General features: G+C 44.4%; 1 protein-coding gene and 1 non-coding gene across 2 annotated transcripts; both read left to right on the plus strand.

The window, feature by feature from the left end:
• The first annotated feature begins 251 nt into the window (after positions 1-251).
• LOC121448317 (cytochrome P450 4X1) lies at positions 252-24,072 on the plus strand. Its single transcript, XM_041652228.1, has 12 exons — positions 252-660; positions 6,606-6,747; positions 7,732-7,776; positions 10,262-10,389; positions 12,829-12,956; positions 13,034-13,188; positions 14,596-14,696; positions 15,262-15,452; positions 18,977-19,110; positions 20,250-20,314; positions 21,537-21,619; positions 23,056-24,072. Exons 1-12 carry the CDS (start codon positions 487-489, stop codon positions 23,228-23,230), a joined length of 1,521 nt encoding a protein of 506 aa, XP_041508162.1. The 5' UTR covers positions 252-486; the 3' UTR covers positions 23,231-24,072.
• Positions 24,073-24,571: 499 nt separating this feature from the next.
• Positions 24,572-24,731, plus strand: LOC121448973. Its single transcript, XR_005974440.1, has one exon. It is a non-coding gene; the product is annotated as a U1 spliceosomal RNA (small nuclear RNA).
• Positions 24,732-25,674: the final 943 nt, after the last annotated feature.

Here is a 25,674-nt window from a genome sequence, read left to right on the forward strand (position 1 = left end):
AGGGCAAAGCATTCGCAAGCACAGTTTGGCAGCTTGAGCCGCACATGGAGCCTTGCTCCTGTGACTGCTTAGAGAATTCCGCAGTGAGAAAGCAGGACCTTTGTCATCGCAGTTTATTTTTGTTCCTGACAAGGAAGAGAAACAATTACCTCAGCCCCAGCATTATTTCAAAATCTAAATTCAGATCTTCTGCGATTGGAAAGTGTCACGCTTAAAATATGACACCCCAGGAACGTACAGGAAAATCTGCCTGAATCCGGGCGTGCACCAATATGTGGATAACCGATTGAAAATCCCGGAGGGCAGGTCTCTTTTTCCCAGGCAGGAGCTGCCCCTCCCCCACCTCTGCTACACCGAGGGCTCACTGGGGAGGGGGCTGGGTGATCCTCGCCAGCTCCGGGCTGGGGAAAACTATCCGCTTCCCACCATCACCACCATATCCTCCACCCACCCACCCACTGCCTGCACGGCCGCGAGCGCAGAGTGATGGAGGCCTGGCTGGAGACGCGCTGGGCGCGGCCCTTGCACCTGGCTTTGGTGTTCTGCCTGGCGCTGGGGTTGATGCAGGCAATCAAGCTCTACCTGCGGAGACAGCGACTCCTGCGAGACCTGCGCCCCTTCCCGGGGCCGCCCGCCCACTGGCTCCTCGGACACCAGAAGGTAGACCGAGGGAGGGGCACCGCAGGATGCTGCAGAGCAAGCCCATAGCTTAGCCGCTCTTTCTTTCCCTCCCTTGTGGCTCCGGGTTATTCTTGGACTTCCCAGTCCAAGATGGGGTGGGGTGGCTCTCTGTAATACTGGAGTCTCTCTCATTTCCTTGGAGAAGGATCGCTAGAGAGGGGGGTTATTTGGGAAGCCTGAATATATAAGAACGCTGGGTGTCAATTCAGTCTCAGTCACCTGGGCATATCTCCCACGTGTATTGTTTAAACTCAGTATATTGGTCTAAGTTATACATATTAGTTGTAGAAAATGTGCAAAATCGAACGCAATAGTTTGCACCCTTGATTCATTCTGACCAGAAAGAAATTAACTGTGTTTTCTAAGATTCCTGTAAAGCCGGAAGCGGCCCCGCCCCACTGCTCCGAGAATACAGGGTGAGAAAGATTTGTTGAGCGTAGTGAGACAATCACTTGTTCGGTCTCTCCTGTTTTTCAAATCCACTCCCAACGCGGATTCTTAAATTCTGTCAACCCCCTGGGAGTAGTAGTTGTGTGCTAAGTACTGGGGCTACGAAAAGAATATGCGTCCTTTGATCGAGGGGCCCAACTAAAGTACAGACTTGAGGAGCAAAGAAACTGAAAATCCTGGGAAAGGGGGGGATGATGGTGACTCCTAGAAAACGCTGCGAAGGGACTGCACAAACCTCTCTGGGAATGGATGGGCTGGAAAAGGGTGCACTGGCATTTTGCTCCTCGGTTTCCTGAACTATATATTTCTGTCACGTACCATGTACCGTGTCCCATGTGCTGACTAGAGGTCCTTCAGGTACACTCCCAGATGCGCATTTACCACACTTTCTTTCTTTTCTTTTCTTTATTAATTTATTTTGATTGTTTGGGAGTTTGGCTTTGAGGGTTTGGGTGGACAGAGTCAATCACCATAGTCCAGGCTGTCCCGGAACCTCACTATGTAGCCCAGGCTGTCTTCAAACTTGCAGTGATCCTTCTACTTCAGCCTCCCAAGCCTCACGATGGGATAGCATGAGCCACCATGCTTAGGGAACACACAATTCTCCTTTCATTCATCCAGATATATTCTCTGAGGCTGGCTCCGAATCTGGGCCATTATAAATAATGCTGCAGTGGGCATAAAAGCCAGATGAAATAGCAATTAATTATTTTGCAAATACCCAGAAAATGAATCACTGGATTTTTTTAGATTTATTTGTTTCATTGTATGTGTACGAGTGTTTTGCCTGCATGGATGTATGTATAGCATATATGTGTCCTGTACCCACAAAGGTCAAAAGAGACCTAGTTGCCCATCTCCTGGCCTGGAACTAGAGTTATGGATGGTTGTGGACTGTCATGTGGGTTCTAGGAACCAAACCCAGCCCCTCTGCTTTAACAGCAAGTGCTCTTAACTACCCAGCCATCTGAAAAATGTTTTTAATCTGGCTGTCACAATTTTAGTGTCTATGAGTTCTGTCTTATGCTCCATTTGTTCTTCCACCAATTACCTTGTATTACATAAAAACACTACACTTGACAATGGCCATTTCTTTTTCTCTTTTTCTTCCTTCCTTCCTTCCTTCTTTCTTCCTTTCTCCCTTTCTTTTTTTCCTGAGACAGGGTTTCTCTGTGTAGCCCTGTCCATCCTGGAACTTACTCTGTAAACCAGGTCAGGCTTGATTCACCTGCCTCTGCCCCTTAAGTGCTGGGATTAAAGGCATGCACCACCACCACCCCTCCCACACTGACAATAGCCAGTTCTTAGGCTCAGTATTCTTTGAGTTGGCACTTTGAGCTGAGTGAGGTTTTCCAGGTGAATCGAGGTCCTGCTGACTTTGGCTAGCCTGGCTAATTCACCGCAGTTCACAGCAGGTCAGATAAAGGTTGGCAGTTATTCTAAATGCCTTGGTCTCTTCTTCCTGCTCTACTATCTTTCCGCTTTTATCTTTAACTGGCAAGCCTGGCCGTGCTTACCTGATGTCAAGGTCCCAAGAAAGCAAGAGGGCAAATCTGACCTTGAAAGTAGTCTTTAAACCTTCCAGCCATGTATGCTGCTCTTGCATTGATTTATCAGAGCCAGTCATATGAGCAAGTCTAGAGTCAGGGTGGGAGAGCACAGAGCACATGAATACAGGGGACATTAATAAATTAAGATCGTTGTCAAAGTGACTAAATACATCCTTTATTAGAGTTCTAACATTTTTCATAAACTGCTATGTGGTATCTCCTTTGATGTGTTAATTGCAGTTTTCTGTAATTTTTTTCTAAGCCTCGCATATTTTTGTTTCCTTTCTATTTGCCTGTTGTCTTTTGCTGCCTAACAAATTTCTCACAAACTTAGCAGCTTAAAACAACAAATTTTATCTCGTGCAGTTTATGTAAGTTTATATAAGGGTTGGCGACTCAGTAATGGCTTCCAATAACTGGGTGATTCTGACTCCAAGTCTTTAACAAGGTTGTGTGGAGATGGCGAGGGCTGCGATCCTCTAAAGGATTTACTGGACGGGATCCACCTCTGTAACAAGGAGGGTCCTGTTTGTTGTTGGGGTTTTTGTCCTGCCCGGTACCCCCAGCTGTTTAGCCCCAAAGAAAATCACACATAGATCTCTATAAATTATAAGCTGGTTGGCCCATTAGCCGTAGCCTCTCATTGGCTAACTCTCACATCTTGATTAACCCATTTTTCTGATCTATGTTAGCCATGTGGCTCAGTACCTTTTTTCAGTGGGGCAGATCACATCCTGCTGCTTTGGTGATCTAGGCAGGAGTGGGAGGAATCAACTTCCTCCTTCCCAGCCTTCAACTTCCATTTACTCTGTCTCTTGTTAGAGTTCATTTTCAACGCCACACTTTCTAGAACTTTAATTAAGAAGTTCTCAACTGAAAATTGGAATAACCTGAAAATTGTCCCGCACCTCTGTTCTGCCAGCTACTGAGAGGGAAGTGTTAAAGAGGTGACGCTCAAGAAGAAAAAGGTGGCGAAACAGCTTCTCTCCACTCTGCTGTGAACTTTTCCTCTCGCTAAAACCTTCAAGAAATGACAACACGCTGAAGTGCTGTAAATTTCTAGATACTTCCACTCAGTTCCTGTGACTGCCTTGTTGCAGACTGGCCTGAGAAGCTTGCGAGGCGCTTTGATTGTCAGTTTTGGGGGGCTTTGTCCTATCATCTCTTTTTTTGCTTTATCAATTCGCAAGCTATTATATAGTACGCATACAAATTTTGACCATTCTGCCTTCCTCATAGACTAATCATGTTACTATGAAATGTCCCTTCTTATTGAGCCAGAATCCTTCCCTTAAAGTCTACCTTATCTCACATTAGTGAAGCTATATCAGCTTTCTCTGTTAATACGAATGTGTAAGATTTTTTCTGGCCACGTGGGGCCTTTTAAAAATTGTCTTCTGTCAACACATATATAATTTTTGTGCACTCTAACAATGTTTGTCTTGTGGCTGAAACCCTTAGTTCATTTACATGCAATGTAACACATTATTGGTTTGTTCAAGAGATAAACTTGTTTAGTGTTTGAAGAACCTGAAAACATGCCAGACTCTTAGTGAAATGGAGCATTAAGTTCCACTATCACTGCTCCAAAGTCAGCCAGCACCTGTCTCAGTTTCACGTTATGGTTTGGATCTGAAAGATCTCCATTTGCTCACACGTCTAAACATCTAATACCCAGCCAGAGGCAGTTTGGAGAGATTGGCTAGCAGACAGGAGTCACTGGAGAAACTTTGAGACTTACAGCCCAGCCTTGTTGCTCTTAGTCCTGATGTCTCCTCTGCTTCCTGGTTTGCCATGATGTGAACAATCCACAAGCTCCTGCCATCAAACAGTGAGGCATGACGTCACACCTTCCCTACCGTGATGAGCTGTGTTCCCTGAAACCGTGAGCCAAAATTAATTCCTATTTCAAACTGCTTTTGAATATTCATCATCTAGTATGCAACAGGCCCTCCATAAATGCTCATTGATTGTGAATGAATACATATTTACACTGTTAGAAAACCTCATGGTGGCTTGCTGATACAAACACAAGCACCATTTCAGGACCTAGATCTTGGCCTTTTAGTGGATCTAAACTCTCCAGAGACCAGTTCATGGATGAGTGGCTGACTGGTAACACACAGATTTGGAGTGTGGTTTTCTACCTCTTCTGAGGATAAGGACGATCAATGATGTGAAGTCACACAAGGAAGAATTTCAACAGTCTTATGCTTCCTCAAAAGTGGAGACCCCATGATCGTACTCAAATGTGTATAGGCATCCCGACCACACACACAAACACTGTAAGAAGATATAAGGAAGGCCAGGCGGTGGTGATGCACACCTTTAATCCCAGCACTCGGGAGGCAGAGGCAGGTGGATCTCTGTGAGTTCGAGGCCAGCCTGGTCTAGAAGAGCTAGTTCCAGGACAGGAACCAAAAGCTACGGAGAAACCCTGTCTCTAAAATACAAAAAAAAAAAAAAAAAAAAAAAAAAAAGATATAAGAAAATCTTATTTTCAGTTATTCGTTGGGACTACTTAAGCCATTAACAATCTTGTCCTTAAGGTGAAAGGTCTGGGGGAGGTAGATGGCTCAGTGGGTAAAGTGCTTGCCTTGAAAGCAAGAGGATGAGAGTTCAGATCCTCAGAACCTACATAAATGCCAGCTGGGCAGTGAACTCTGGGTTCTACTTAGAGACTCCCTCAAAGAGTAAGAGTAAAGGAGGTGGGAAGATGGCTCCAAGGCTCGGAGCGCTTGCTGCTCTGGCAGAGGACCAAGGTTCAATTTCCAGGGCCCATATGGTGGCTCACGACCATCTGTAATTATAGTTCCAGGGACCCAGTGCCCTCTTCTGGCTCCTGCAGGCACCAGGCATGCATGTGGTACCCATACAGACGGACAAACAAAACAGAGATCCATACAAATACACCGTTAAAGAATAAAGAATAAAAAGGAAGAGCGACTGAGGATGAGTCCCAGCATCAGCCTCGGGCCTCCACATGGATATGTACACATATTATGAGCACCTGCATACACAGCTGTGCCCACACATATTCAAACATACATATACACATACATGATATAACACAGAGAGAGAGATAAGGGAAATAAAACAGAGAGAAGCAAAGGTTCCTCTCTGGCTGTGGTTTGTACTTTGTAGTTTGCATTATAAATGCTGGATGTTGACTGTTCATGATAGCTCACACCTGTATCCTTGCACTCAGGAGCCTGAAGCAGGATTGATGTGATTTGCAGGCCAGCCTGGGCTACATTATGAGACTCCATCTCTGCAAAAGGAAAATAAATTCTGGAAGCTGAGAGTTTTGTCTCTAGGTTTGTTTTTAATTCCAGGAACCTGTAGAAATAAACCTTCTGCTATTATGGGTAAAGAGCTGGATGTTTTTGTGGAAGGAGTTGGCAGGCTTATAGAGAGAAGTGTTTGTTGTTAAGTCATGAGGAAGAATTACTGATCAGTAGTCAGAAAACTGAAAAGGGAGACGGAACGGTGAGCTCGTCAGTGGTCACGTTCAGTTTGCCAGCAGGAAGATTTGAATAGGTTCCAGCATAGGAAAACAAAACCTGCAGCCTTCCAGCCCCGTTTCTAGGCCAGTGATGTCCTCAGATGGAAGAGTGAGACTTACCTCACTTCATCCTCTGCCGGGAAAAGCTTACAGGATATATTACTCAGTAAGGCTTTGGTTCGATGGTGGAACGTGTATTTATACTGAAAAACAAAACAAAGCAAACAAACAAAAAACTAGCCTTGTTTAGGACATTATCCCCGAGTTTAGAGATCTTAGAGAAAGAACATTTGCCTCCGTACATAAAGGAGCCAGATCGCTCTGCTGCACAGCCCTGTGTGGGTCCTGAACTCACCCTGTGTCGGTGTCAAGGCAGTATCGGCCCGACGACTCTAATCTCCTGTCCTTTCTCACTGTAGTTTCTTCAGGATGATAAAATGGAGAAGCTTGATGAGATTGTCAAAAAGTACCCTTGTGCCTTCCCCTGCTGGGTAGGGCCCTTCCAGGCATTTTTCTACATCTACGACCCAGACTATGCAAAGATATTTCTGAGCAGAACAGGTAAGAAATGAGACAAAGCTCAGAGTCCTAATCCTCCAGGAGTGAGCTGCACATGGCCCACAGGCCTGATCTGAAGCAAAGATTAGCCCTGGGCCTGGAAGAGACCCTGAACGAGTATGGAGAGGGGTCAGATCTACAAGGGTTAAGGGACTTCCCAGATACCCCCACCCCAGTTCCTTGACCCAGGGCCCCATAAATCCCAGCTGCCACCACCAGCCTGGCCAGGGGCTACCTTTGTCTCCTTGGTTTTGGAACTTTTGAGTCAACAACCCTGCTTCACACACTCTTCATGATGAACAAAAGTCTCCAGTGGAAATCAGAAGCCTGCCTTACCAGTCCGAACTCTTGGTTATGGTTCAAGAGGTTCTGTTCCTTTGAAAAGCATAGGTCCCTCCTCCCCCACCCACCCAATCCATTTACATATTCCTATTATGCATAGCACAAAGCCAAAATGGCCAGTTTGAGCTCTGCCACCTTTGTGAAGATCTCACATCTAATCTTTCCTGGGTTTCACATTCCTCACCCTTAAAAAAACCCAAGTAAAACAGACCTTTCTCTGAGCAGCTCTGTGTTCCTCTGTCTCTCTGCTCCAGTCTGTCTAGAGTTCATCTCTTCAGAAGAATATATTTACGTTTGAATCACAAGAACATTAGAGGCCCTTGTGTCTCACTGTCTCATGTTTTCCAACAAGCATATATGTCCCAACCCCCATTCTGAAACTTGTCCACCCCCAAGCAAGCCTGCATTGTTGAGGGAAATAGAAACCAGGAGAGGATATGAGCTTAGGTTCTGGGACTTGTTCTCTGGAACAGAACCAAGATTTGGGTTTTCCAAGCCTCCAAGGTTGTAGAAAGTGACCTGGGGTTCCCTGCTGTCCACGGTCTGCACTGAGTACAGGCAAATGAAGAAAGCCTTCCCCGGCTTGAACTGGTCATGATTGTTTTCCCTAATGCTGCCTTTTCTTTCCTCTGCTTGATTCTGCAGACCCAAAGAGCCAGTTTGTGCACCAGTTCACGACTCCATGCATCGGTATGTATGTGCCAGCCACTCCCACGCCAAGCCACTTTTCCATAGCAGAGCATTCCAAAGAGACTCACATCCGAACTCCAAAGCATCAAGAAAGGACATCAAATGCATATGACATGAATGCGGAGTGAGGGATCATCTAGGAGGAGAAAAGGAACAAGCTAGAGGGAGGCAGGGGATACAAGGGGTTAGGGTGGGGGCAGAGGGAGGAGGAAATGAGTGAGCCCAAAGGATAATGACGCATAAATATGAAAATGCCATAAGGAAAATCAATGTTTTGTATTCTCACCTAAGAATATCATTTTTAACATTTAAAAATAGAATATGGAGACCTGAATTCAACCCACCTCTAAAAGGGGGCATGACGGTGAGCTCTTGTATTCCCAACAGAGGGAAGACAGAGCAGGCAGGCGCCAGGCTGGCCAGTCAGCCTAACTATTTGGTGACTTCCAACCTACTGGGAGCTCCTATCTCAGTTTAACAAAAAAGCAAACAGTGGATGATACATGAACACACGTTCTAAAAAGTAAGATAGATCTATGAGGAGAGCTACCTAGGAGAAGGTCAAAGGGGACCCAAAGGTCAACCCAGCAGAGCGTCACACAGCACCCTTGTCCGTTTCTTTTCTCAAAGTCCCATTTTCAAGGGGAAAATGTGTGCAAACTCTTCCACATCTTAGCTTCACTATGGAAGGTATTTAATCTTTTCACCTCTCTTGTTTTCTTTATTTTCCTTTACAGAGTTCTCTCTCTCTCTCTTTTTTTTTTTTTTTTTTTTTTTTTTTTTTTTTGATTTTTCGAGACAGGGTTTCTCCGTAGCTTTTGGTTCCTGTCCTGGAACTAGCTCTTCTAGACCAGGCTGGCCTCGAACTCACAGAGATCCACCTGCCTCTGCCTCCCGAGTGCTGGGATTAAAGGTGTGCGCCACCACCGCCCGGCTCTTATTTTTTTATATGCCTTTCAGTAAAAAATTTTCCCTGGTGTGCCGTTTGACTCTACCCTGTGAGCAGATAAATTAGGCTGCTTTCTCATGTAGTTGATGGTTTATTTTAGACTGGAAAGAACTTAAATGAAAAAAGAGAGGCTTTGGGTTCGAAGCCTGTTAGATTTGCATGCTACTATTCACTTTAGTAGACTACACGATCTTAGGGACAGAATCGCTCTATGACTTCCTCATCTTTGAAATGAGCACTGCTCATTTGAAATGTCACTGCTGAGATGAATGCTGTATTCCCAGTGCTTTATGCAGTGGCCAGCATTCTAAGAGAACCAAACCAGGCATCCAGATCCTGGCAATTTATAAGCACACAAAAAGGATACCATTCATAAAACCCCAGCACTGAAAGCTGGAAATGAACACAAAGCCCCACCCAAATTAATGCCTGCTGGAAAAGGGAAAACCAGTTTTCTCCAATGGCATGTCACTGGGTTATATCAACCGCAGTCCGGGAAAGACCCCATGCCCAGGAGCAGTGGACCAAGACAAAACGGGCTCCATGGTTTATGGTACACTTTGTTTTGATCTAGTTTTGTCTTATTTATTTTGTTTTTGTATGTTTTGACTTTTATTTTTTGTTTTTCTTTTTTGAGAGAGAGAGGAAAAATATAATGTCGGGTGGGCAGGGAGGTAGGAAGGATCTAGGAGAAGCTCGGGAAAGTGAAAGAATATGATCAAACTACATTGTATGAAAAATGTTAATAAAAATATTTTAAAGGTTGTCATTCAAATTTAAAGTCCTTGGAAAGCTAGATGTTTTAAGATGTATTTTATTTTTATTTATGTGTTTTTATGTGTGCAAGTTTGTGTGTCTGTTTGTATGTGCTCATGTGTATAGTTGTCCGTGGATGCCAGAACAGAGGGTTGGATTCCCGGATCTGGAGCTGCATGTGGTTTGAACCACCCAGTGTGGGTGCTGGGAACTGAGCACCAATCCTCTGCAGCAGCAGCAAGTATCTCAGCCACTGAGTCATCTCTCCAGCCCCTGAAAGCCAAACCTTAATGTCAGCACATTTGGCAGTGGGAGATTGTGAAATACCAGCCTCGATAAGTGTTTTCACAAACCAGAGCTCAAGAGGAGGCTATCTGGGATCAGATGGATGTCCTTGCCTTGTTTCTGATGAATCTGTGTTCATAGTAATATTTATAGATTGGTCTGCAGCAAGGAGAAGGTGGATAATTCTCACGTTTCTACCATGAGCTAAGGACGGACTGGGTTGAGTGCCTTATGTGTGTGTCCTCATTGAGACACACAGATTACCTACCACATTCCATTGCTGAGAAACCACACCTCACCAGGCATCAGAGCTTCTCGGGCTGTGGAACACTTTCTCTCAGTGATAAATGCACCCACTCCAGGTATAGGCATCAAAGCTGACACCGTCTTCACCTGTCATTCACTTGGCATTCACTACCTCTTCATGACTGCCTGTGGCCCGCATCTCTCCTCGTCTAGCAAATGCATGAGGCTTTGTTCATTTTCTTTCCCAAGGACGAGGACTCCTGAATCTAGATGGACCCAGGTGGTTCCAACACCGCTGCCTCCTAACTCCTGCGTTCCATGACGACATCCTAACAACCTGTGTGGACGCGATGGCCCACTCTGTGAACACGATGCTCGTAAGTGAAACATTAGATTAGACACTTCTGTAGTGGGTTAAGAAAAATCAAAGCCGATTTCTAGAAATCAATCAGAATACAAGTACCCACTGAGTAGTAATGTCTATGGTGGCCTTTCCTGAATTCTTCAGGTGGTTAAAAAAAGAAGAGATGGTTCCCTGTCTTAGAGTCTCGCATTCTCTGGTGCTAAGACTCAGGTCGCAGGTGCTGTGGAGACAGGTAAGGAAGCCAAGAGCAGCTAACTGGCTCAGACTTCAGAGGTAACTCAGATCCATACCCTATAAGCTGATCTGCCCATGTCAATAGTAAGAACAAGAAACTCCTAGGCAGAGCGGTGTGAGACAAGGATTGAGGCTGAAGTGGACTGGACTTGGCTGTGGGCATAAAGGACTGAGTGAGTGTTCACCTCTCATAGGTGGGGCGGGATCTTGAGGTGAGTGGCACCTTCCAAAGAGTCAGGAACAGCTGCAGAGGGGCATCCCTGTTGAGGTGGCTTCTGCTTTAGAAATGAGTTTTATTGAAAGTTCTATTGGTGGAGAGATTTTCACTTTTTTAATGTATTTATTTTAAAAGCGGACACATAATTAATACAGTTTTTTCGTAAACTTCAAATACCACAAAGCCAAGTTTTCCTCCTTACTGCAAGCCTTCCTTACTCCGTTCACGGGGAACAGGTGTTACCAGCTTGTGGCTGCGTGCCAACCTCTGTGGGAGTGGAGTGGGACACATCAGTGGGAGTTCTCAAGGCAGAGACTCCAGGGTCGAGGAAGGGGGTCAGATGGAGAGGGCATCCTCCTCAGCGCCGGTCAGTGTCTGGCACAATTCAGCTCCACCCGTGCCCGTTTTAGCCCCAGCACATCTAGGAGCCATTTCTAGCCTCTATGTTCCTGTGTGTTTCTCTGCGTTCCTCTCGCACCGCCTCCTGCTGCACGTGTCCAGAGCACCTCAAACTCAGACGCCTGCCCCTCCCCTCGTTTCTTCCAAACCCACCACAAGGCTCATCAGCTCTCCTCAAATGCCTGAGCGGAAGTATCGCACTGAATTCTATTAATAAGTACAACAAATACATGTTCATCCAAAAACTTGACTCTTACAGGGCTAACTGTTTAGTTGTAAGCCATCCAACCAAATAATAGACACTAGGGTGAAAGGCTTTCAAATTCTGCTTTTCATTCCGTCTCCGACCATTCGGGACCCAGTTTGTCACCTGTAGGTACTCAGCATTCGGCTCCGAGGTGACACCTGTAGATGCTCAACAAACAGAATGGACTAAATTTTAACATTTCCATTTATTTGCATTTTTACACACAAAAAAAATTGCTTGTTGTGATAAATGTATTTTTAACTGGGGGTGCGAGCCTTTTGGCAACTTAGCTGTCAGAAAACGCACTTCAGGCTGTGTGAGGAGCTCCTGTCTGTGGGGACATTAGAAACAGCGCCCTGCAGCAACTCTTCTTCCAGGCCTCTTTTGGTCCCCAGTGTCTGGATATGAAATGTTTTTTGATTGCTTTTATTTTGGATTATTTTTTCTGTTGTTTTTCAAGACAGGGTTTATCTGAGTAGCCCTGGCTGTCCTGGGACTCACTCTGTAGACCAGGCTGTCCTCAGACTCAGAGATCCTTCTGCTGCTGCCTCCCAAGTACTGGGATTAACGGTGTGTGCCATCACTGCCAGACTTATTTGCAATTTTTAAATTAAATATTATTATTTCATTCCCTTTCTTCTCCTCCTCTCAACCCTTTTCGTGCTCCCCCTTGTTCCTTCCTAAATTTATGACCTCTTTTTCTTTAATAGTTATTGTTACATGTCTATATAAATGTACAAATATAATGCAACCTTTTAGTGTGGGTTGTATGTATGTGCTTTCAGGGCCAACCACTTAGTATCGAATAACCATGTAGGGGGTCTAATTCTCCTCTCTTATCTCTCATTAATTGCTTGTAGCTCTTCATCTAGGTTTGCGGCCCCAGATCTTCCCCTTCCACGTTAGCATGCTTGTTGGTATTGTTGATTACTGTATATAAGATGTTTTTGGAAAATGTTCTGAGTTTATCGAAGTGGGGGGGGGTTGAGAGCAGTGATGGGATATCTAACAAGCTGGGGGTTGGAGGTAGAGCAAGCCCTGGGGGAACCCCATGCATTGCAGTCTTAATTAGGGGGTGTGTGGAACTCTGTGCTGTTTGGTGCAGAGCCATGACAACCCCTGAGAGACCATTTGCCAGATGTGAAGTGTGCATCACGCTCTTTCTCACTCACTTCGTGTGTGTTTTCCCTTCCTTGTGCCCAAAATAAACACATGGATTATTTACTCCTGGTCTTTGGTTCCTGTAGGGTCAGGGTTTTTGTCCCCGAGATGATAAGAGCAGGTTTAGGGAAAAAGCAGGCAAATAAAGACCATTTGATGATGATGATGATATTGATCTTGGCCTCCTCTGCCAGGATAAATGGGAGAAGATCTGGAGCACTCAGGAAACAACCGTGGAGGTTTTTGAACACATCAACTTGATGGCCTTGGACATCATCATGAAATGCGCTTTTGGCCAGGAGACCAACTGCCAGATAAACGGGTCAGTGACGGGGCATTAAATGAGTTCTCTGTGATCTAAGTCAATTATTAACCCGTTGTTCCAACTCTTTCTTCCAGCACCTATGAGCCTTACATGAAGGCAACATTTGAACTTGGCGAAATCATATCTTCTCGCTTGTACAACTTCTGGCATCATCATGACATAATTTTCAAATTCAGCCCTAAGGGCCACTGCTTCCAGGAGTTAGGCAAAGTGATCCATCAATGCACAGGTATAAACATGGGCCAGTCTCATCTGTGGGTCACCCAAATCCATGCACCATCATGCCTGTCTTATATGTAGAAGGATAAGTCTCACAGTAAGTAGGAAGTGAATTCTTGTTCTTAATGGAGCTTTAATATGGACTCTGCTCAAAGAATTACAACTTTAATTACCTTTAAGGTAAGTTTGCACCTCACCATTATGTCTTATGCAATTTTGTTATATGCAATTATTACAAGTACATATATAACAAGGGAAAAATTTAAGATTTTAAAATGCACATGGCATGTGGCTTCCTTAGCAGTAAATTAAGTAATAATCGCAAGCTAAAATGCTGGCACAGAACAGGCATAGAGGAAAAAGGAGATGTGGGTGTGTATTCAAGACACCCAAAAGCTTTGCATGGTAGTGTGTACCTTTAATCCCAACATTCAAGAGGGTGAGTGAGACAGGTGATCTCTGTGAGTCTGAGGCCAGCCGGATCTACATGACGAGTTCCAGGACAGCCTGGAATTTTGCCATGTGAGTATTGGGAATCGAGCCTGGGTCCTCTGGAAGAGAAGAAGCCAGTGCTCTTAACCACTGAGCTATTAGTCCGGCCCCAACAATGGGTTTGTGGGCAGTTTCACGGATGTTCACAGTTTTGACCACGTTCATTCCCACATTTCTGTCTCCTGGCCTCCCTCTCCTGCTGAAGGCCCTCTTTCCAGCTACTCTCCCTCCTACTTCCATGACCTATTTTTTGCAACTTGCTGAGCTTAATTAGTTTTGTTTCCATGAGCATGGGTGAGGAGCTAAATTCTTGACACACAGAAAATGTTTTTAAAAATCAAAATATACTACTCGGCTTACTTCCATCCAAAATTCATTAAAATTTATATGAAATGGTAAATTCAAATACAAAATTGACCCCAATTAAGACAGAAAACAAATTTCTGTAAAAGGTGCATGTCCATACTCTATCTGCCCCATGTTCTGTTTCTGTCTGTTTGTTTGCTTGCTTGCTTGATTGCTTGCTTGCTTGCTTGCTTTTGGACCCTTTAGCTATATATGTGGGGTGTTTTCTCTGATGGCTATTTCATTGGATATTTTCCATGGAAACAAGATTTGAAACTGAAGAGGAAAACGGTGATGGTCCTTTGTATCTCACTTAGTGATTATCTTGAGTACATTGTTTGCCTACTGATAGAAACTAAGTTTCATCTCTTCTGTGTGAAACTTCTGTTAAAAGTGGTCTGTTGGTGAAAAATAAACCACCCATGCAAGTTTAATGTATTTAGATATAATATGTCCCCTCTGGCCTCTGAGAGCAGATAAGACATTACACTTTGTGTAGGCTCTGCCTTGCTTTATAATGTATTTGGTTGTGATTGACTTAGCTGTCCCTTCGGTAATGAATACCTTTAATTCTATGCAGAAAAGATAATCCAGGACAGAAAGAAACTCCTCAAGGATGGAGTAAAGCAGGACGACACTCAAAAGTCTCAAGATTTTCTGGATATTGTCCTTTCTGCCCAGGTAAATGCACCAAAAGTCTAGGTCCGCTCACACAGCTTGCCAGCCATGTGGGAGGGAGGAGGGTGGATAGGCAAATGAAATTGAAATGGAAAGACAGAAGAAACACACCTTCTCTGCTAAATGCAAACTGTAGAGTGTTGTGGGCCATGGCTCTTGGTGCAGTCTGGAAGAAAGACTGAAACCTGTAATTCACCAGGAATCAGAGAAGACTGAATATCTATCTGTTTGCTATGATTTGGAAGCTATACAGATACCAGGGGTTTAGAGACTTAGGGGAAAAATGGAAACATGGATGAGCAAACCCTTTCAAAAGAAAATGTTGAAAAATTCGATACATTTGAAAGGGTGAAGAAATTTTCCAAGTGCTTATGCAAAGCCTGCTTTCCTTTTGGCTCTGAGCAGAATAGGACTTGTCGTATGTGTTTGATAAACTGAACTAAAAATTGAAACCTTTAGTTGAAACTCTAGCGTTTCTATAAAACTATCATTTGGTTGGTGTCTCCAAACATCTGTGAAGTTTGGAAATCGTGACATTTCATTCCACTATCTCTGCTGCCTGTTGTAGGCTGAAGATGAAAAAGCCTTCTCAGATACTGACCTGCGATCTGAGGTGAACACCTTCATGTGGGCAGGGCACGACGCCTCTGCAGCCAGCATCTCCTGGCTTCTCTACTGCCTGGCTCTGAACCCTGAGCATCAAGACAGATGCCGGACAGAGATCAGGAGCATTTTGGGAGACGGGTCTTCCATCACCTGGTAAGATCTGCAGCCCTCAGTAAGTCATCCTAGCACTCCTTTTGAGGCTGTGCTTATTTCTTACCCTGGTGCCTACTGACCACAGGATCCCAGGGTATGTGTATGCCAAAGCCCAGTAAGCAGGCTACTTGTCTCTTCTTTCTGAAAAGAGCCCCATGTTAGCCTTATCCTCTGCAAAGGAAGTTCACTATCCAAAAATCGCCCAACACTATTTTTTTCAACACAATGTTGCATTTGTTTTGCTTTTTGTTCTACAGATTCACAGTAGATGGCCAGGTCAAGCATTGTCTCACACAAAGATATGTTTGTCTGTGTAATCACTGCTGCTGGGAGGATCCAAATGGAGAACCTCCTAGCCTATCACCTTGTTGACTATCCCATTTCTTTTTATTAACTAAACTTGGGAGATTATGATGTCTGTTTCAATGCTCCATTTTGTCTGTTGTAGATACTTAAAAAAGAAAATAAAGCTAGGCGCAGTGGTACATGCCCTTAATCCCACAGGACAGGTAGATCTTTGTGAGTGTGAGATCCCCATGGTTTATATAGTGAGTTCCAGGACAGCCAGAGCTACATAGTGAGACAGGTCTCAAAAAAACAAAACAAAAGGAGAAGGAGGAGGAAGAGAAAAAGAAGAAGAGGGGAAGGAGAAGGAGAAAAAGAAGAAGAGAGGAAGAGGGGGAGGGGGAGGAGGAGAGGAGGAGAAGAGAAGAGAAGAGAAGAGAAGAGAAGAGAAGAGAAGAGAAGAGAAGAGAATGCATGTGTTGGCTTTTCTCATTCTTAATTGATCTAAATTTGAAAACAGTAATTGAGTCCCGGCCAGGTGAAAAGCCTAAAGTCCAAAAGATCTGTTAACTATTCTCTCTTTTAATGGAAGAAAGAGAAAAAAATACTACAAAGAGCACATTTTTAAAGATTTTGTTTTGTTTTGTTTTTGAGACAGGGTTTTTCTGTGTAACAGCCTTGAAACTCACTCTGTAGACAAGGCTGACCTCAAACTCACCTGCCTCTGCCTCCTGAGTGCTGGGATAAACCACCACTACCCAGCACAAAGATTAATTATTTTTTTAAGAATGTGGATGGGAGTGTCTTGTGAGGGTATAGGCACGTGAGTGCAGGTGCCGCAAGTCCAGAAGAAGGCGTCAAATCCTCTGAAGCTGGAGTGGTTGTGAGCCACCAACACGGATGCTGAGACCTGAACTCGGATCCTTTGCAAGAGCAACAAGCACCCTCAACTGATGAGCAATCTCCAGCCCCAGAACCATTAAAATAAAACTCTATACATACCTATTATTTTCATTAATGAAATTTACATGTGACATTCAGAATATTTTAAGCAATTTCTCTCTTTGACTTCTTGTTAGTCCATTTCTATGTTAGTTTAAAATCCTTTGCTTGTAGGCAGTGGTGGCGCACACCTTTAATCCCAGCACTGGGGAAGCAGAGCCAGGTGGAGCTCTGTGAGTTCAAGGCCAACCTGGTCTACAAAGAGAGTTCCAGGACAGCCAGGGAGGGAGAAACCCTGCCTTGAAAAACCAATAATGATGATGATGATGATCTTTGCTCAGGAAGATTTATATAAGTTCAAGGCCAGACTGGTCTATTCAGAGAGCTCAGGCCATTGAGGGCTATGTTGTGGGAATTTTCTGTCCCACCAGCCAGTTCCCAAATAACCACACAGAGACTTATTATTAATTATAAGTGCTCAGCTGATAGCTTAGGCTTATTACTAACTAGCTCTTATGGCATAAATTTACCCATCTTTCTTAACTACATTCTACCATGTGACCGTGTACCTTTCCTCCGCATGGCATACTCATCTTGCTTCTCTCCGCGTCTCCTGTGAGTCTGCCCTTCCTCATCCCAGAGCTCTCTCCCTGTTCACAAGTTCCACCTAACCTCTTCCTGCCTAGTTATTGGCCCTTTAGCTCTTTACTAATTCAGTGAGAGCAACATATCTTCGCAGCACACAAAGAGATTATTCCACGACAGAAGGCTACATAGTCAGACTGTCTCAAAACAACAACAAGGGGGCTGGAGAGATGGCTCAGTGGTTAAGAGCATTGCCTGTTCTTCCAAAGGTCCTGAGTTCAATTCCCAGCAACCACATGGTGGCTCACAACCATCTGTAAAGTGGTCTGGCGCCCTCTTCTGGCCTTCAGGTATACAGAATATTGTATATATAAAAAATAAATATTTAAAAAAAAACAACAATTTTTCTTTTTGTTCACATTGATATGGGTAAAGTTGTGTCTCTTAATTATGTAAGTGCCAGAGTAGACACAATTGCCCATTTCTTTCTTGGCCTTGATGGGGAAAGAATACAGAATTAAAATTTTACGTTTTTCAATGGCCAATACCCTCATTAAAGTAATTTATCAGAAAAAGAAACAGAGATGTGATCAGACAGAAATGACTAAATACACGTAGTCATTTTCCTGATCTCACAGCTAGTTATACAGATAAACCATTTCATCCTTTTCCTGTTCTCACTTCAGACTTGCTCTGGGGGAAGAGTTCTTTTCATCTCAGAGGCAAAAATCTTAAGGAGTCTCCTGGAGTCCCATCTACTGAAATCACAAGCCACTCTCAAGCCAGTAGCTAGCCTATCTAGCCCAGAGCACTGACAAATCGCCACTCACGTGCTTGCCCACCTGGAACCTCTCTCTCTGCCCCTCCTTGGCCCTTTGACTTGGAAGCCAGTAGAGTGAGAGGAGTTTGTTGTTGGCTTGTCTTATTGGCCAACTTCTCCCCAACCCAAGACTCTGACTGTGTCAGAGATGATTCCCGTGTGAAAGGAAACTGTCATGGTCATGTCAAACACTTTGTGCTTTTCTCGTCTCTCGGTCATTCCATCTGCTGGTATCTTGGAGACTCTTTTTCTGGAACTTTCTAGTGCTGATTCATGGGGCAGGGGAACTCTGGAAACAGTGTTTCTCCAGCTGATCTGGGGCTCTCCCTCCTCCTGCTCAGCTCACTGACTGCCCAGATACACCTGTGCATCCCTACCTCGTTCAGCTGATCTCCCTGCCAGTCTGTCTGCTCTGAGTCACCTGTGATTGGTTCTGTGCTTCCCAAAATCCGAGGAAGCACATACCAAATCCTCTATGTAGCCCGAAGTCAGTCTCCCCCTGTTTAGGATGAGTAGCACCTGACTCTGTTTTCCAAGGTACTTCAATATTTCAACAATTCTCTTTACATAATTTTTTCTCCAACTTCTTTTGCCTCTTGTTCAGTCTTTAGCTGTGCCTTATACGTTCTTCCATTATGTGAAAAGCTAAGGTTTGCAGCGCTGCTTGTCAGAAATCCTGTTGTTAAGCACGTGGCGTCGGTGTGTCTGCCCCCTCTGGGACTTCCGTTGACATGGTGACAGAAAAGATCACATTTTAACAATATGCTGTATAAACCCAGACGAAATCACTTTACCCCAACAGTGGCACATGCTAGGAAAAGTGATCAAATAGAAAACAGTCAATACAACGTGGGTCTGGTGTCTCTGTCACTTCTCTCCTTTGTCCTCACAGGGACCAGCTGGATGAGATGTCATACACCACAATGTGCATCCAGGAGACACTCCGTCTGATTCCGCCCGTCCCATCCATCTCCAGAGAACTCAGCAAGCCCCTTCCCCTCCCAGATGGACACTCACTGCCTGCAGGTCTTCACATTCTCTTCCTAACCCTGAGATCCTGAAGGGGACAGTGATGAGGACTATTGGGATTTGGGGCTTCTTGGGATGTCTGGTAGCCTGGGCAGCTACTAAAAGCTCAGAGGATACTTCCTTGATCCTTTGTGAGCCTCAGTGACCTTCCTAAGCCACATAGCCAGTTAGAGCTGTGAGGTTCCAGTCTCATTTTGAGAAACCTAGCCAAGGGTTTCATCTTTTGTGACATTGTCTCTAAGATAATCTTTGTGAGACCCAAGTGTGTCTGGACAGGAGAGGAGCACCATTGTGTTAGTGTAGGAGACAGGAAGGGGAGTCCTTATCCCCACACCAACTTAGAAGCGGACAATACTTAGCCTGTATAGAACCTTCAAATACATTGTCTCATGTCCCCCTTGGAATGTAATCTTAACAGACATGTGTTCAGTACTTTATAGTTTACAAAACACTTGTGAATAGTTTTGATATCTCCAAAGACCCATTGGGAAAACCCCACTATGTATATAAGGTTCACAGACGAGAAGCAAAGTTAGAACCTCTAGTGACCCTGTGTGTGAAGTCAGACGTCTCTGCGCAGGGCACATAGGTGGCAGCAGAATCACATGAGATGTCATTTCCCTTGTCTGCTTTCGTGTCCACAGGTCAACAGGAGAGCTGAGGGCAAAGCCTGCAACCTGTGGCTGTCATTTTGTGGACAAAACCAGAATTATTTTTGGATAAGAAAATGATGCTCAAACTCCCTCTTCTTTGCCTTTTATTGTTTTAACCACCAACCATATGAATATGTGCCCAAATGTTTAACCTTTCACAGATGAACAGTGCCAAGAGAAATTAGCCTCTGGATCTTCAAGGCAGAACAGAGCAGTCCCTGTGGAGTGCTGCCTAGATGCTAGATGTTAACAGTAATTCAAAGCAAGGCAGAAACCTCAAGTACAGTTTAGCTCTTTGGCCAGATACCAACGACTCCTTAGTATAAAATTATGAATATGGTAAATAATTGCTTTGAAAACTACAGTTCAAGCCCAAGCCCGTTCTCCCCGCGTCCTTCCCTGGTGGAGCGTTGGCACTCAGGTCAGCGGGAGGACATCTTCCCGCACACCCCAGCAGTTTTCTCTGTTTCCCTCCTGCCCCAGGAATGACTGTGGTTCTCAGCATTTGGGGTCTCCACCACAACCCTGCCATCTGGAAAGACCCGAAGGTAAGATTTTCTTCTGTGGACTGCTTTAGAGAGTGGTGCTGAGTGATTGCTGTGTTGATAGTTAAGCCTGAAAAGGGCTGCACTGTGAACGTAAATGTGTAAGGCTCACCGGCTAACGACCTTGTCCTCGCCTCATATCCTTTATCTTTATTGCCATCTAAAGACCTTAGTCCCAACTGTCACTGCCTGTATTTCAGTCACTCGCCTGTCAAGCTCTTTTGAACACCTAGTAGATTTCTGCAGGTCCGCAGCTCGTCAGTAGAGCAAAGTGGGCAGCTCAGCGTCTCTTTTATTGTATGAAGCAATCGGGATCCTGGCGATATTAATGGCACATTTCTGTTGCTCAGTTCAAATGTTCCATAAAGGAACTGTTTGTGAAGATACGGGCAGAGTTTAGGGGAAGCAAATGAAAGTGGGTATCTTTTAGAATCATTAATCTTTTCTAGACCCGATGGACCCCAGAGCGGAGAGTTACACAGCCTGTAGGAGCTAGACAGGAAACATCAAACGGGCCCATGCGGAAGAGATATTGCCAGTCTAGGACAACCAGCAGGGAGGAGCCAGCCAATGAACAGTCAACACCCCAGACTCTCGATTGTCACCCTTCAGATCCCCATCAATGCCTTGTATTGTTCCAAACCATGTGGGTCAGCTCTCTAGAGCCCAGAAGAACCTCAGAAAGAGAGAAAGGAGGACCTGGACAGGCAAGGAGATGTGTAGAAAGCCTGAGCTGATTTGATATGCTTGAAATCCAAAACATAAGCACTAGTGTTTTCTTCTATTTAAACCACTAGGGCTTTCGATCTACTCTGTAGAATAGGAAGCTGGGAAATGATATCTCATTTGTGCTAAGTGGGTGCACTCTTAGACTGGCTAGCAGACAGGTCAGGAGAGGGCCTGATAACCCCTCCAGGTCTATAGAGCTGCTGTCCATGTGGCCACTAAGCAACTTGGCTAATTGGAATTGCAATATGAAGTTTGAAGATACAGCACCCCACTCAAAAGTGAAATATTTCCTTAATTATTTGTAATAAGTACATGATGGACTATTTTGTTTAATAAAATCTATTATTAAAATTAATGCTATCTTCTTAACATATGGCTTGCAGAACATTTTAAATATCTTCTTTGGCATATGTTTCTCTATCAGCACTAAGTATCACCTTAAAAGATGTGTATTTGTATTTGTTAAGCTGATGATGGTATTGTCTTCTCATTTCAGGTCTTTGACCCCTTGAGATTCACCAAGGAGAATTCTGATCAGAGACATCCCTGTGCCTTCCTACCATTCTCCAGTGGCCCAAGGTGAGGCCAAATTAAGCTGCTGAAAATATACACAGAAAGCTTATTTATACCCATTAGCCCCTCTGCTCCATTAATTCCTCCCAGAACCCATCTCTTCACAAAGGACAGTACCACTTAATGTCACATCCCCTGAGTCATGCCTGGGAAAATAAGCCTGTACTGTAAGTATCGTTCACAGGCTCAATGCTAGTAGGAGAAACAATTTGTGGGTGACTCCAGCTGCTGCCTTCTTCAGGGAGGGCATCACACTGAACCCTCCAACTCCACATTCTTGCAAGGAGCAACCTAAGAACATACTCTAAAAGTCTCCATGATATTTGGTGTGAAAACTCGGCTTTGTTCTGGTTGTGTAAGAGAACTTTTCTGGAAAAAAGTAACATAAACACATCTACTCACCCCAGAAAGATGACTCCCCAACAGATCACGATGTATTAGCGCCTAATTTAGTGAATCACTGGCTTTTTGTTGGGTTTACTAACAAGAGTGAAAAGTTGCTTATGGGAACATGGTGGCTCTAAAGATGCTGTGTCTCAGTTACTTTTCTCTTGCTGTGAAGAGACACCGTGACCAAGACAACTTGTAGAAGAAAGAATTTACCTGGGGTTACAGAGTTTGAGGGTGAATCCATGATTGTCATGAGAGGGAACATGGTGGCAGGCAGCTGGGCATGGTGCAGGAGCAGTAGCTGAGAATTTGCATCTGATCTGCAAGCACCAAGCAGAGAGAGAAAACTAACTGGGAATGGCTGAGCTTTTGGGTTTTTTGTTGTTTGTTTTTGTTTGGTTGGTTTTTATTTCCAAGACAGGGTTTCACTGTAGCTTTGGAGCCTGTCCTGGAACTAGCTCTTATAGACCGGGCTGTCCTCAAACTCACAGAGATCCTCCTGCCTCTGCCTCCTGAGCGCTGGGATTAAAGGCGTGAGCCACCACCCAACTAGTTGGGCTTTGGAAACCTCAAAAACTACCCCCTAGAGACACACATGCTTCAACAAGACACACCTCCCAGTCCTTCCCACACCATCCCATCAACTGTGGAGCAGACATCATCTTTATACATGAGCCTACTGGTGGTCTTGCTCAAACCACCACAAGCTGCTTCACCAAAAAGTCAAGTCCAAGCCAGTACAAGTGACCACTCACAAAAGCCGCAACCCTGGCTCTCTATGCACAACCTGGGCTGGTCTGAGAGATCTCTGGACAGCACAGCTGCTCCGTCTCCTCCCCAGGAGTTGTTTACTGTTTCTGTAACTATGGAGAGGGGCCCTCATGAATTTCCAAGTCACAGATTGTCCAGATGTGAAGTCCGTCCACCTCTGGAGTTTCTTGAGTCCTTTCCCTCCCTCATGGAGAAAATGTTTCACTCAGAGGAAACCTCTGAGCTTTCATAGACTCCAGACTTACTATTCTAGAAACTAACTCATTTCTCTCCCTCCACAGGAACTGCATCGGGCAGCAGTTTGCCATGCTGGAATTAAAGGTGGCCATTGCCTTGATTCTGCTCCGTTTCCAAGTATTTCCAGACCTCACCAGGCCTCCTGCCTTTTCCAGCCACATGGTCCTCAGACCCAAGCATGGAATCTATTTGCAACTGAAGAAACTCTCTGACTATTAGACACAAGGGGACAATGACTAAATTTCCTTCTGTTTTTAAGTTAAATTTATAGTCAATGACCCAGGCAAATGGAGAAGAATCTAAGTCTGATGGGAGAGATAGAGGGCTGTGGGTTTGGGCCTCTCTACAGCTGCACATTACCCAAAGACATTTTCAGGAAACACAGGTGACCCTGGATATGTATGACTTAGAGAGATTTTCAAATTATTTTCTAATGATTATTACTAAGTCTATCACTGGGTGACTTCTATATATTTTCTGTTTTTTTTAATAGTTTTCAGAATTATACAAATAACAGAAGAATGGATGTGTGCTGAATGCAAAATTTTTTTAGCACTGGAAAGTGTAGATAAAATGCCCTCTCTCCTGGGCTGCACCCCCTGACCTGACAAAGCCTACTGCTTTTGCTTAATGCAGAGTAATTTAGTGTGCATTTTTCCTGACTCTTTTCTGCATATTCCATATATAATGTCTGTGTGTGTTCTCAGACATCAGTAGTCCCCAGAGCCAGGTCACCTAGCTTCAGACCCTGACTCCTCCACTTAAGCTGGATGTCTCACTTTGGTCCAGTCTCTGGATGGAGACATGCTGTCCGTGCCTCAGTTTCCTCACTTGTAAAACCTCATAGGATGGCTATAAGATTTAATGAACACACACACACACACATAGTTTTTTTTTTTTTGAGTAGCTCCTAAGGAAGAGAAGGGCACCAGGCACTGTTCGCACACACCTTTAATCCCAGCACTTGGGAGGCAGAGGCAGGTGGATCTCTGAGTCCAAGGCCACCCTGGTCAACAAAGTGAGTTCCAGAACAGCTAGGGCTGTTACATATAGAAACTCTGTCTGAACAAACCAAATAAGTAAATAAACAAAATGTATACACACTTTTCTTTATGATTTTTTGGTTTTGAATCTTGAATAAGAAAGTCTAAATTTAGAATATTACAAAAGTAGTTTAAGTATGTTTCTGGAGCTAACTACTCTTATGAAGCCTGAATGGGGACTACTTAAAGATTTCTAAGTTCATCACTTGTTTGAAGCTAATCAGAGATTTGGGTGTGTTTTAAAGCCCTTTGAAAGGCTTTCAACCAGAGGTGGACCTAAGGTGAGCTGCATTTTAGGGAAGCTTTTTCTGGACACGATGATGCATACTTAAAACTCCAGCAAGAGAGCCATGCGTTCAAGACCAGCCTGTGCTACAAGAGAGAAAGAGGAGGGGGTAGTTTTGCTTCTGTTGCATGGATAATGAACATATTAGTGATAGATTGGAGAGGGTAAAAGTAGAAGCCAGAAGAAAGGACACAATTAGAAAGCTCAGACATGGACAAAAGTAGATGCTGCATACTTACCTGGTGAAAGAGACACTATAATCATGAAGGCTGTTTTCCCAGGGCAAGGCTCATCCATTGCGCTTCAGATGTGCTGACTTCCGTATCCCAAATGAGGGAAACTAGCCTTCGTAATTTATTGTAGTGAGAGACTGCACTCATGCTCTCCCAACAACAACAACAACAACAACAACAACAAAGATGGTGCTTGCCAAGGGTGGTGGCATGGTAGTGGGCCTTAGGGGAATGAATGTGCACGTGACTTTGATGGCATTTGGGAGAGTGAAGAGAACTTTTTGGTAGGCTGAAAGTGTGAATGAAGAGACAGAATCCAAGATTTGAGAAACTGACCAAGATTTGGACTTGACCAAGGATTGGACTGACCTGTCTTCCTTGGAACCAGCCTTCTCTCACCAAGCGTCCACCAGGCGTTTGCATTTCTGGACATTTTGATTATGGAGAAACTATAAGAAGCAGCTCTGCTACCAGGCAAAGGCACTAATAAACATGGGAGCATAGTGAAAGAAGGGATGGTTTGGGGAGGCAAAAAAAAAAAACCTTAATCAGACAGAAGACCCACCATCTCAGGTTTAATAAAATCCGTGTCTTAGCAATGATATTCAAAAAGATAAAGAAAATTTAGCCTTCAAATGCAATGACACCAAGAGCTTCCTGTAGAAACAAGGCAGGCTCGCATAGCACAGTTCCTGTGCTCCTTTTGTCTCCTCTGTGCCCACGTGCATAGCTGCGAAAGAGCACCAGCTACCTGGAGAATAATTCCGTTGCTTCGCTGTGCAGTTGGTATTTGGCCAAGTAAGACCAAATAGGAGCTTTGATAGTTGCAGTGAGTATGGCCACAAGTTCTCGAGCTGCCCCATAACTTGCAAGCGTAGTTATATGTGTGAAGAGCCCAGAAGTTTCTTTTATAAGTTAACCTGTAGGCTGGTGGAAATTTGGATGGTTCTTGATTACGGCGTTCTACATGTTGTGACTCATTCATGATCAGCACTGTCCCAGCTACTGTTTCTATTTTAAAGGATCTGTCAGTGTCCATGCTTACATTATAGTCTGCCTGTGGGTGACATCCATAAGCAAACAGCCACTCCCAAACCAGAA

Source organism: Microtus oregoni, unplaced genomic scaffold (genome assembly GCF_018167655.1).
Source record: "Microtus oregoni isolate MIOR12 unplaced genomic scaffold, Mior012 000005F_ref0000423, whole genome shotgun sequence".
NCBI classification, from domain to species: Eukaryota; Metazoa; Chordata; class Mammalia; order Rodentia; family Cricetidae; genus Microtus; species Microtus oregoni.

Excerpts from the sequence above, each read along its gene's own strand:
- LOC121448317 (XM_041652228.1), top strand. The coding sequence starts at position 487 with ATGGAGGCCTGGCTGGAGACGCGCTGGGCGCGGCCCTTGCACCTGGCT. Across the intron at positions 6,748-7,731 it reads GATATTTCTGAGCAGAACAG|ACCCAAAGAGCCAGTTTGTG; the intron begins GTAAGAAATGAG and ends TTGATTCTGCAG. Across the intron at positions 15,453-18,976 it reads GACGGGTCTTCCATCACCTG|GGACCAGCTGGATGAGATGT; the intron begins GTAAGATCTGCA and ends TTGTCCTCACAG.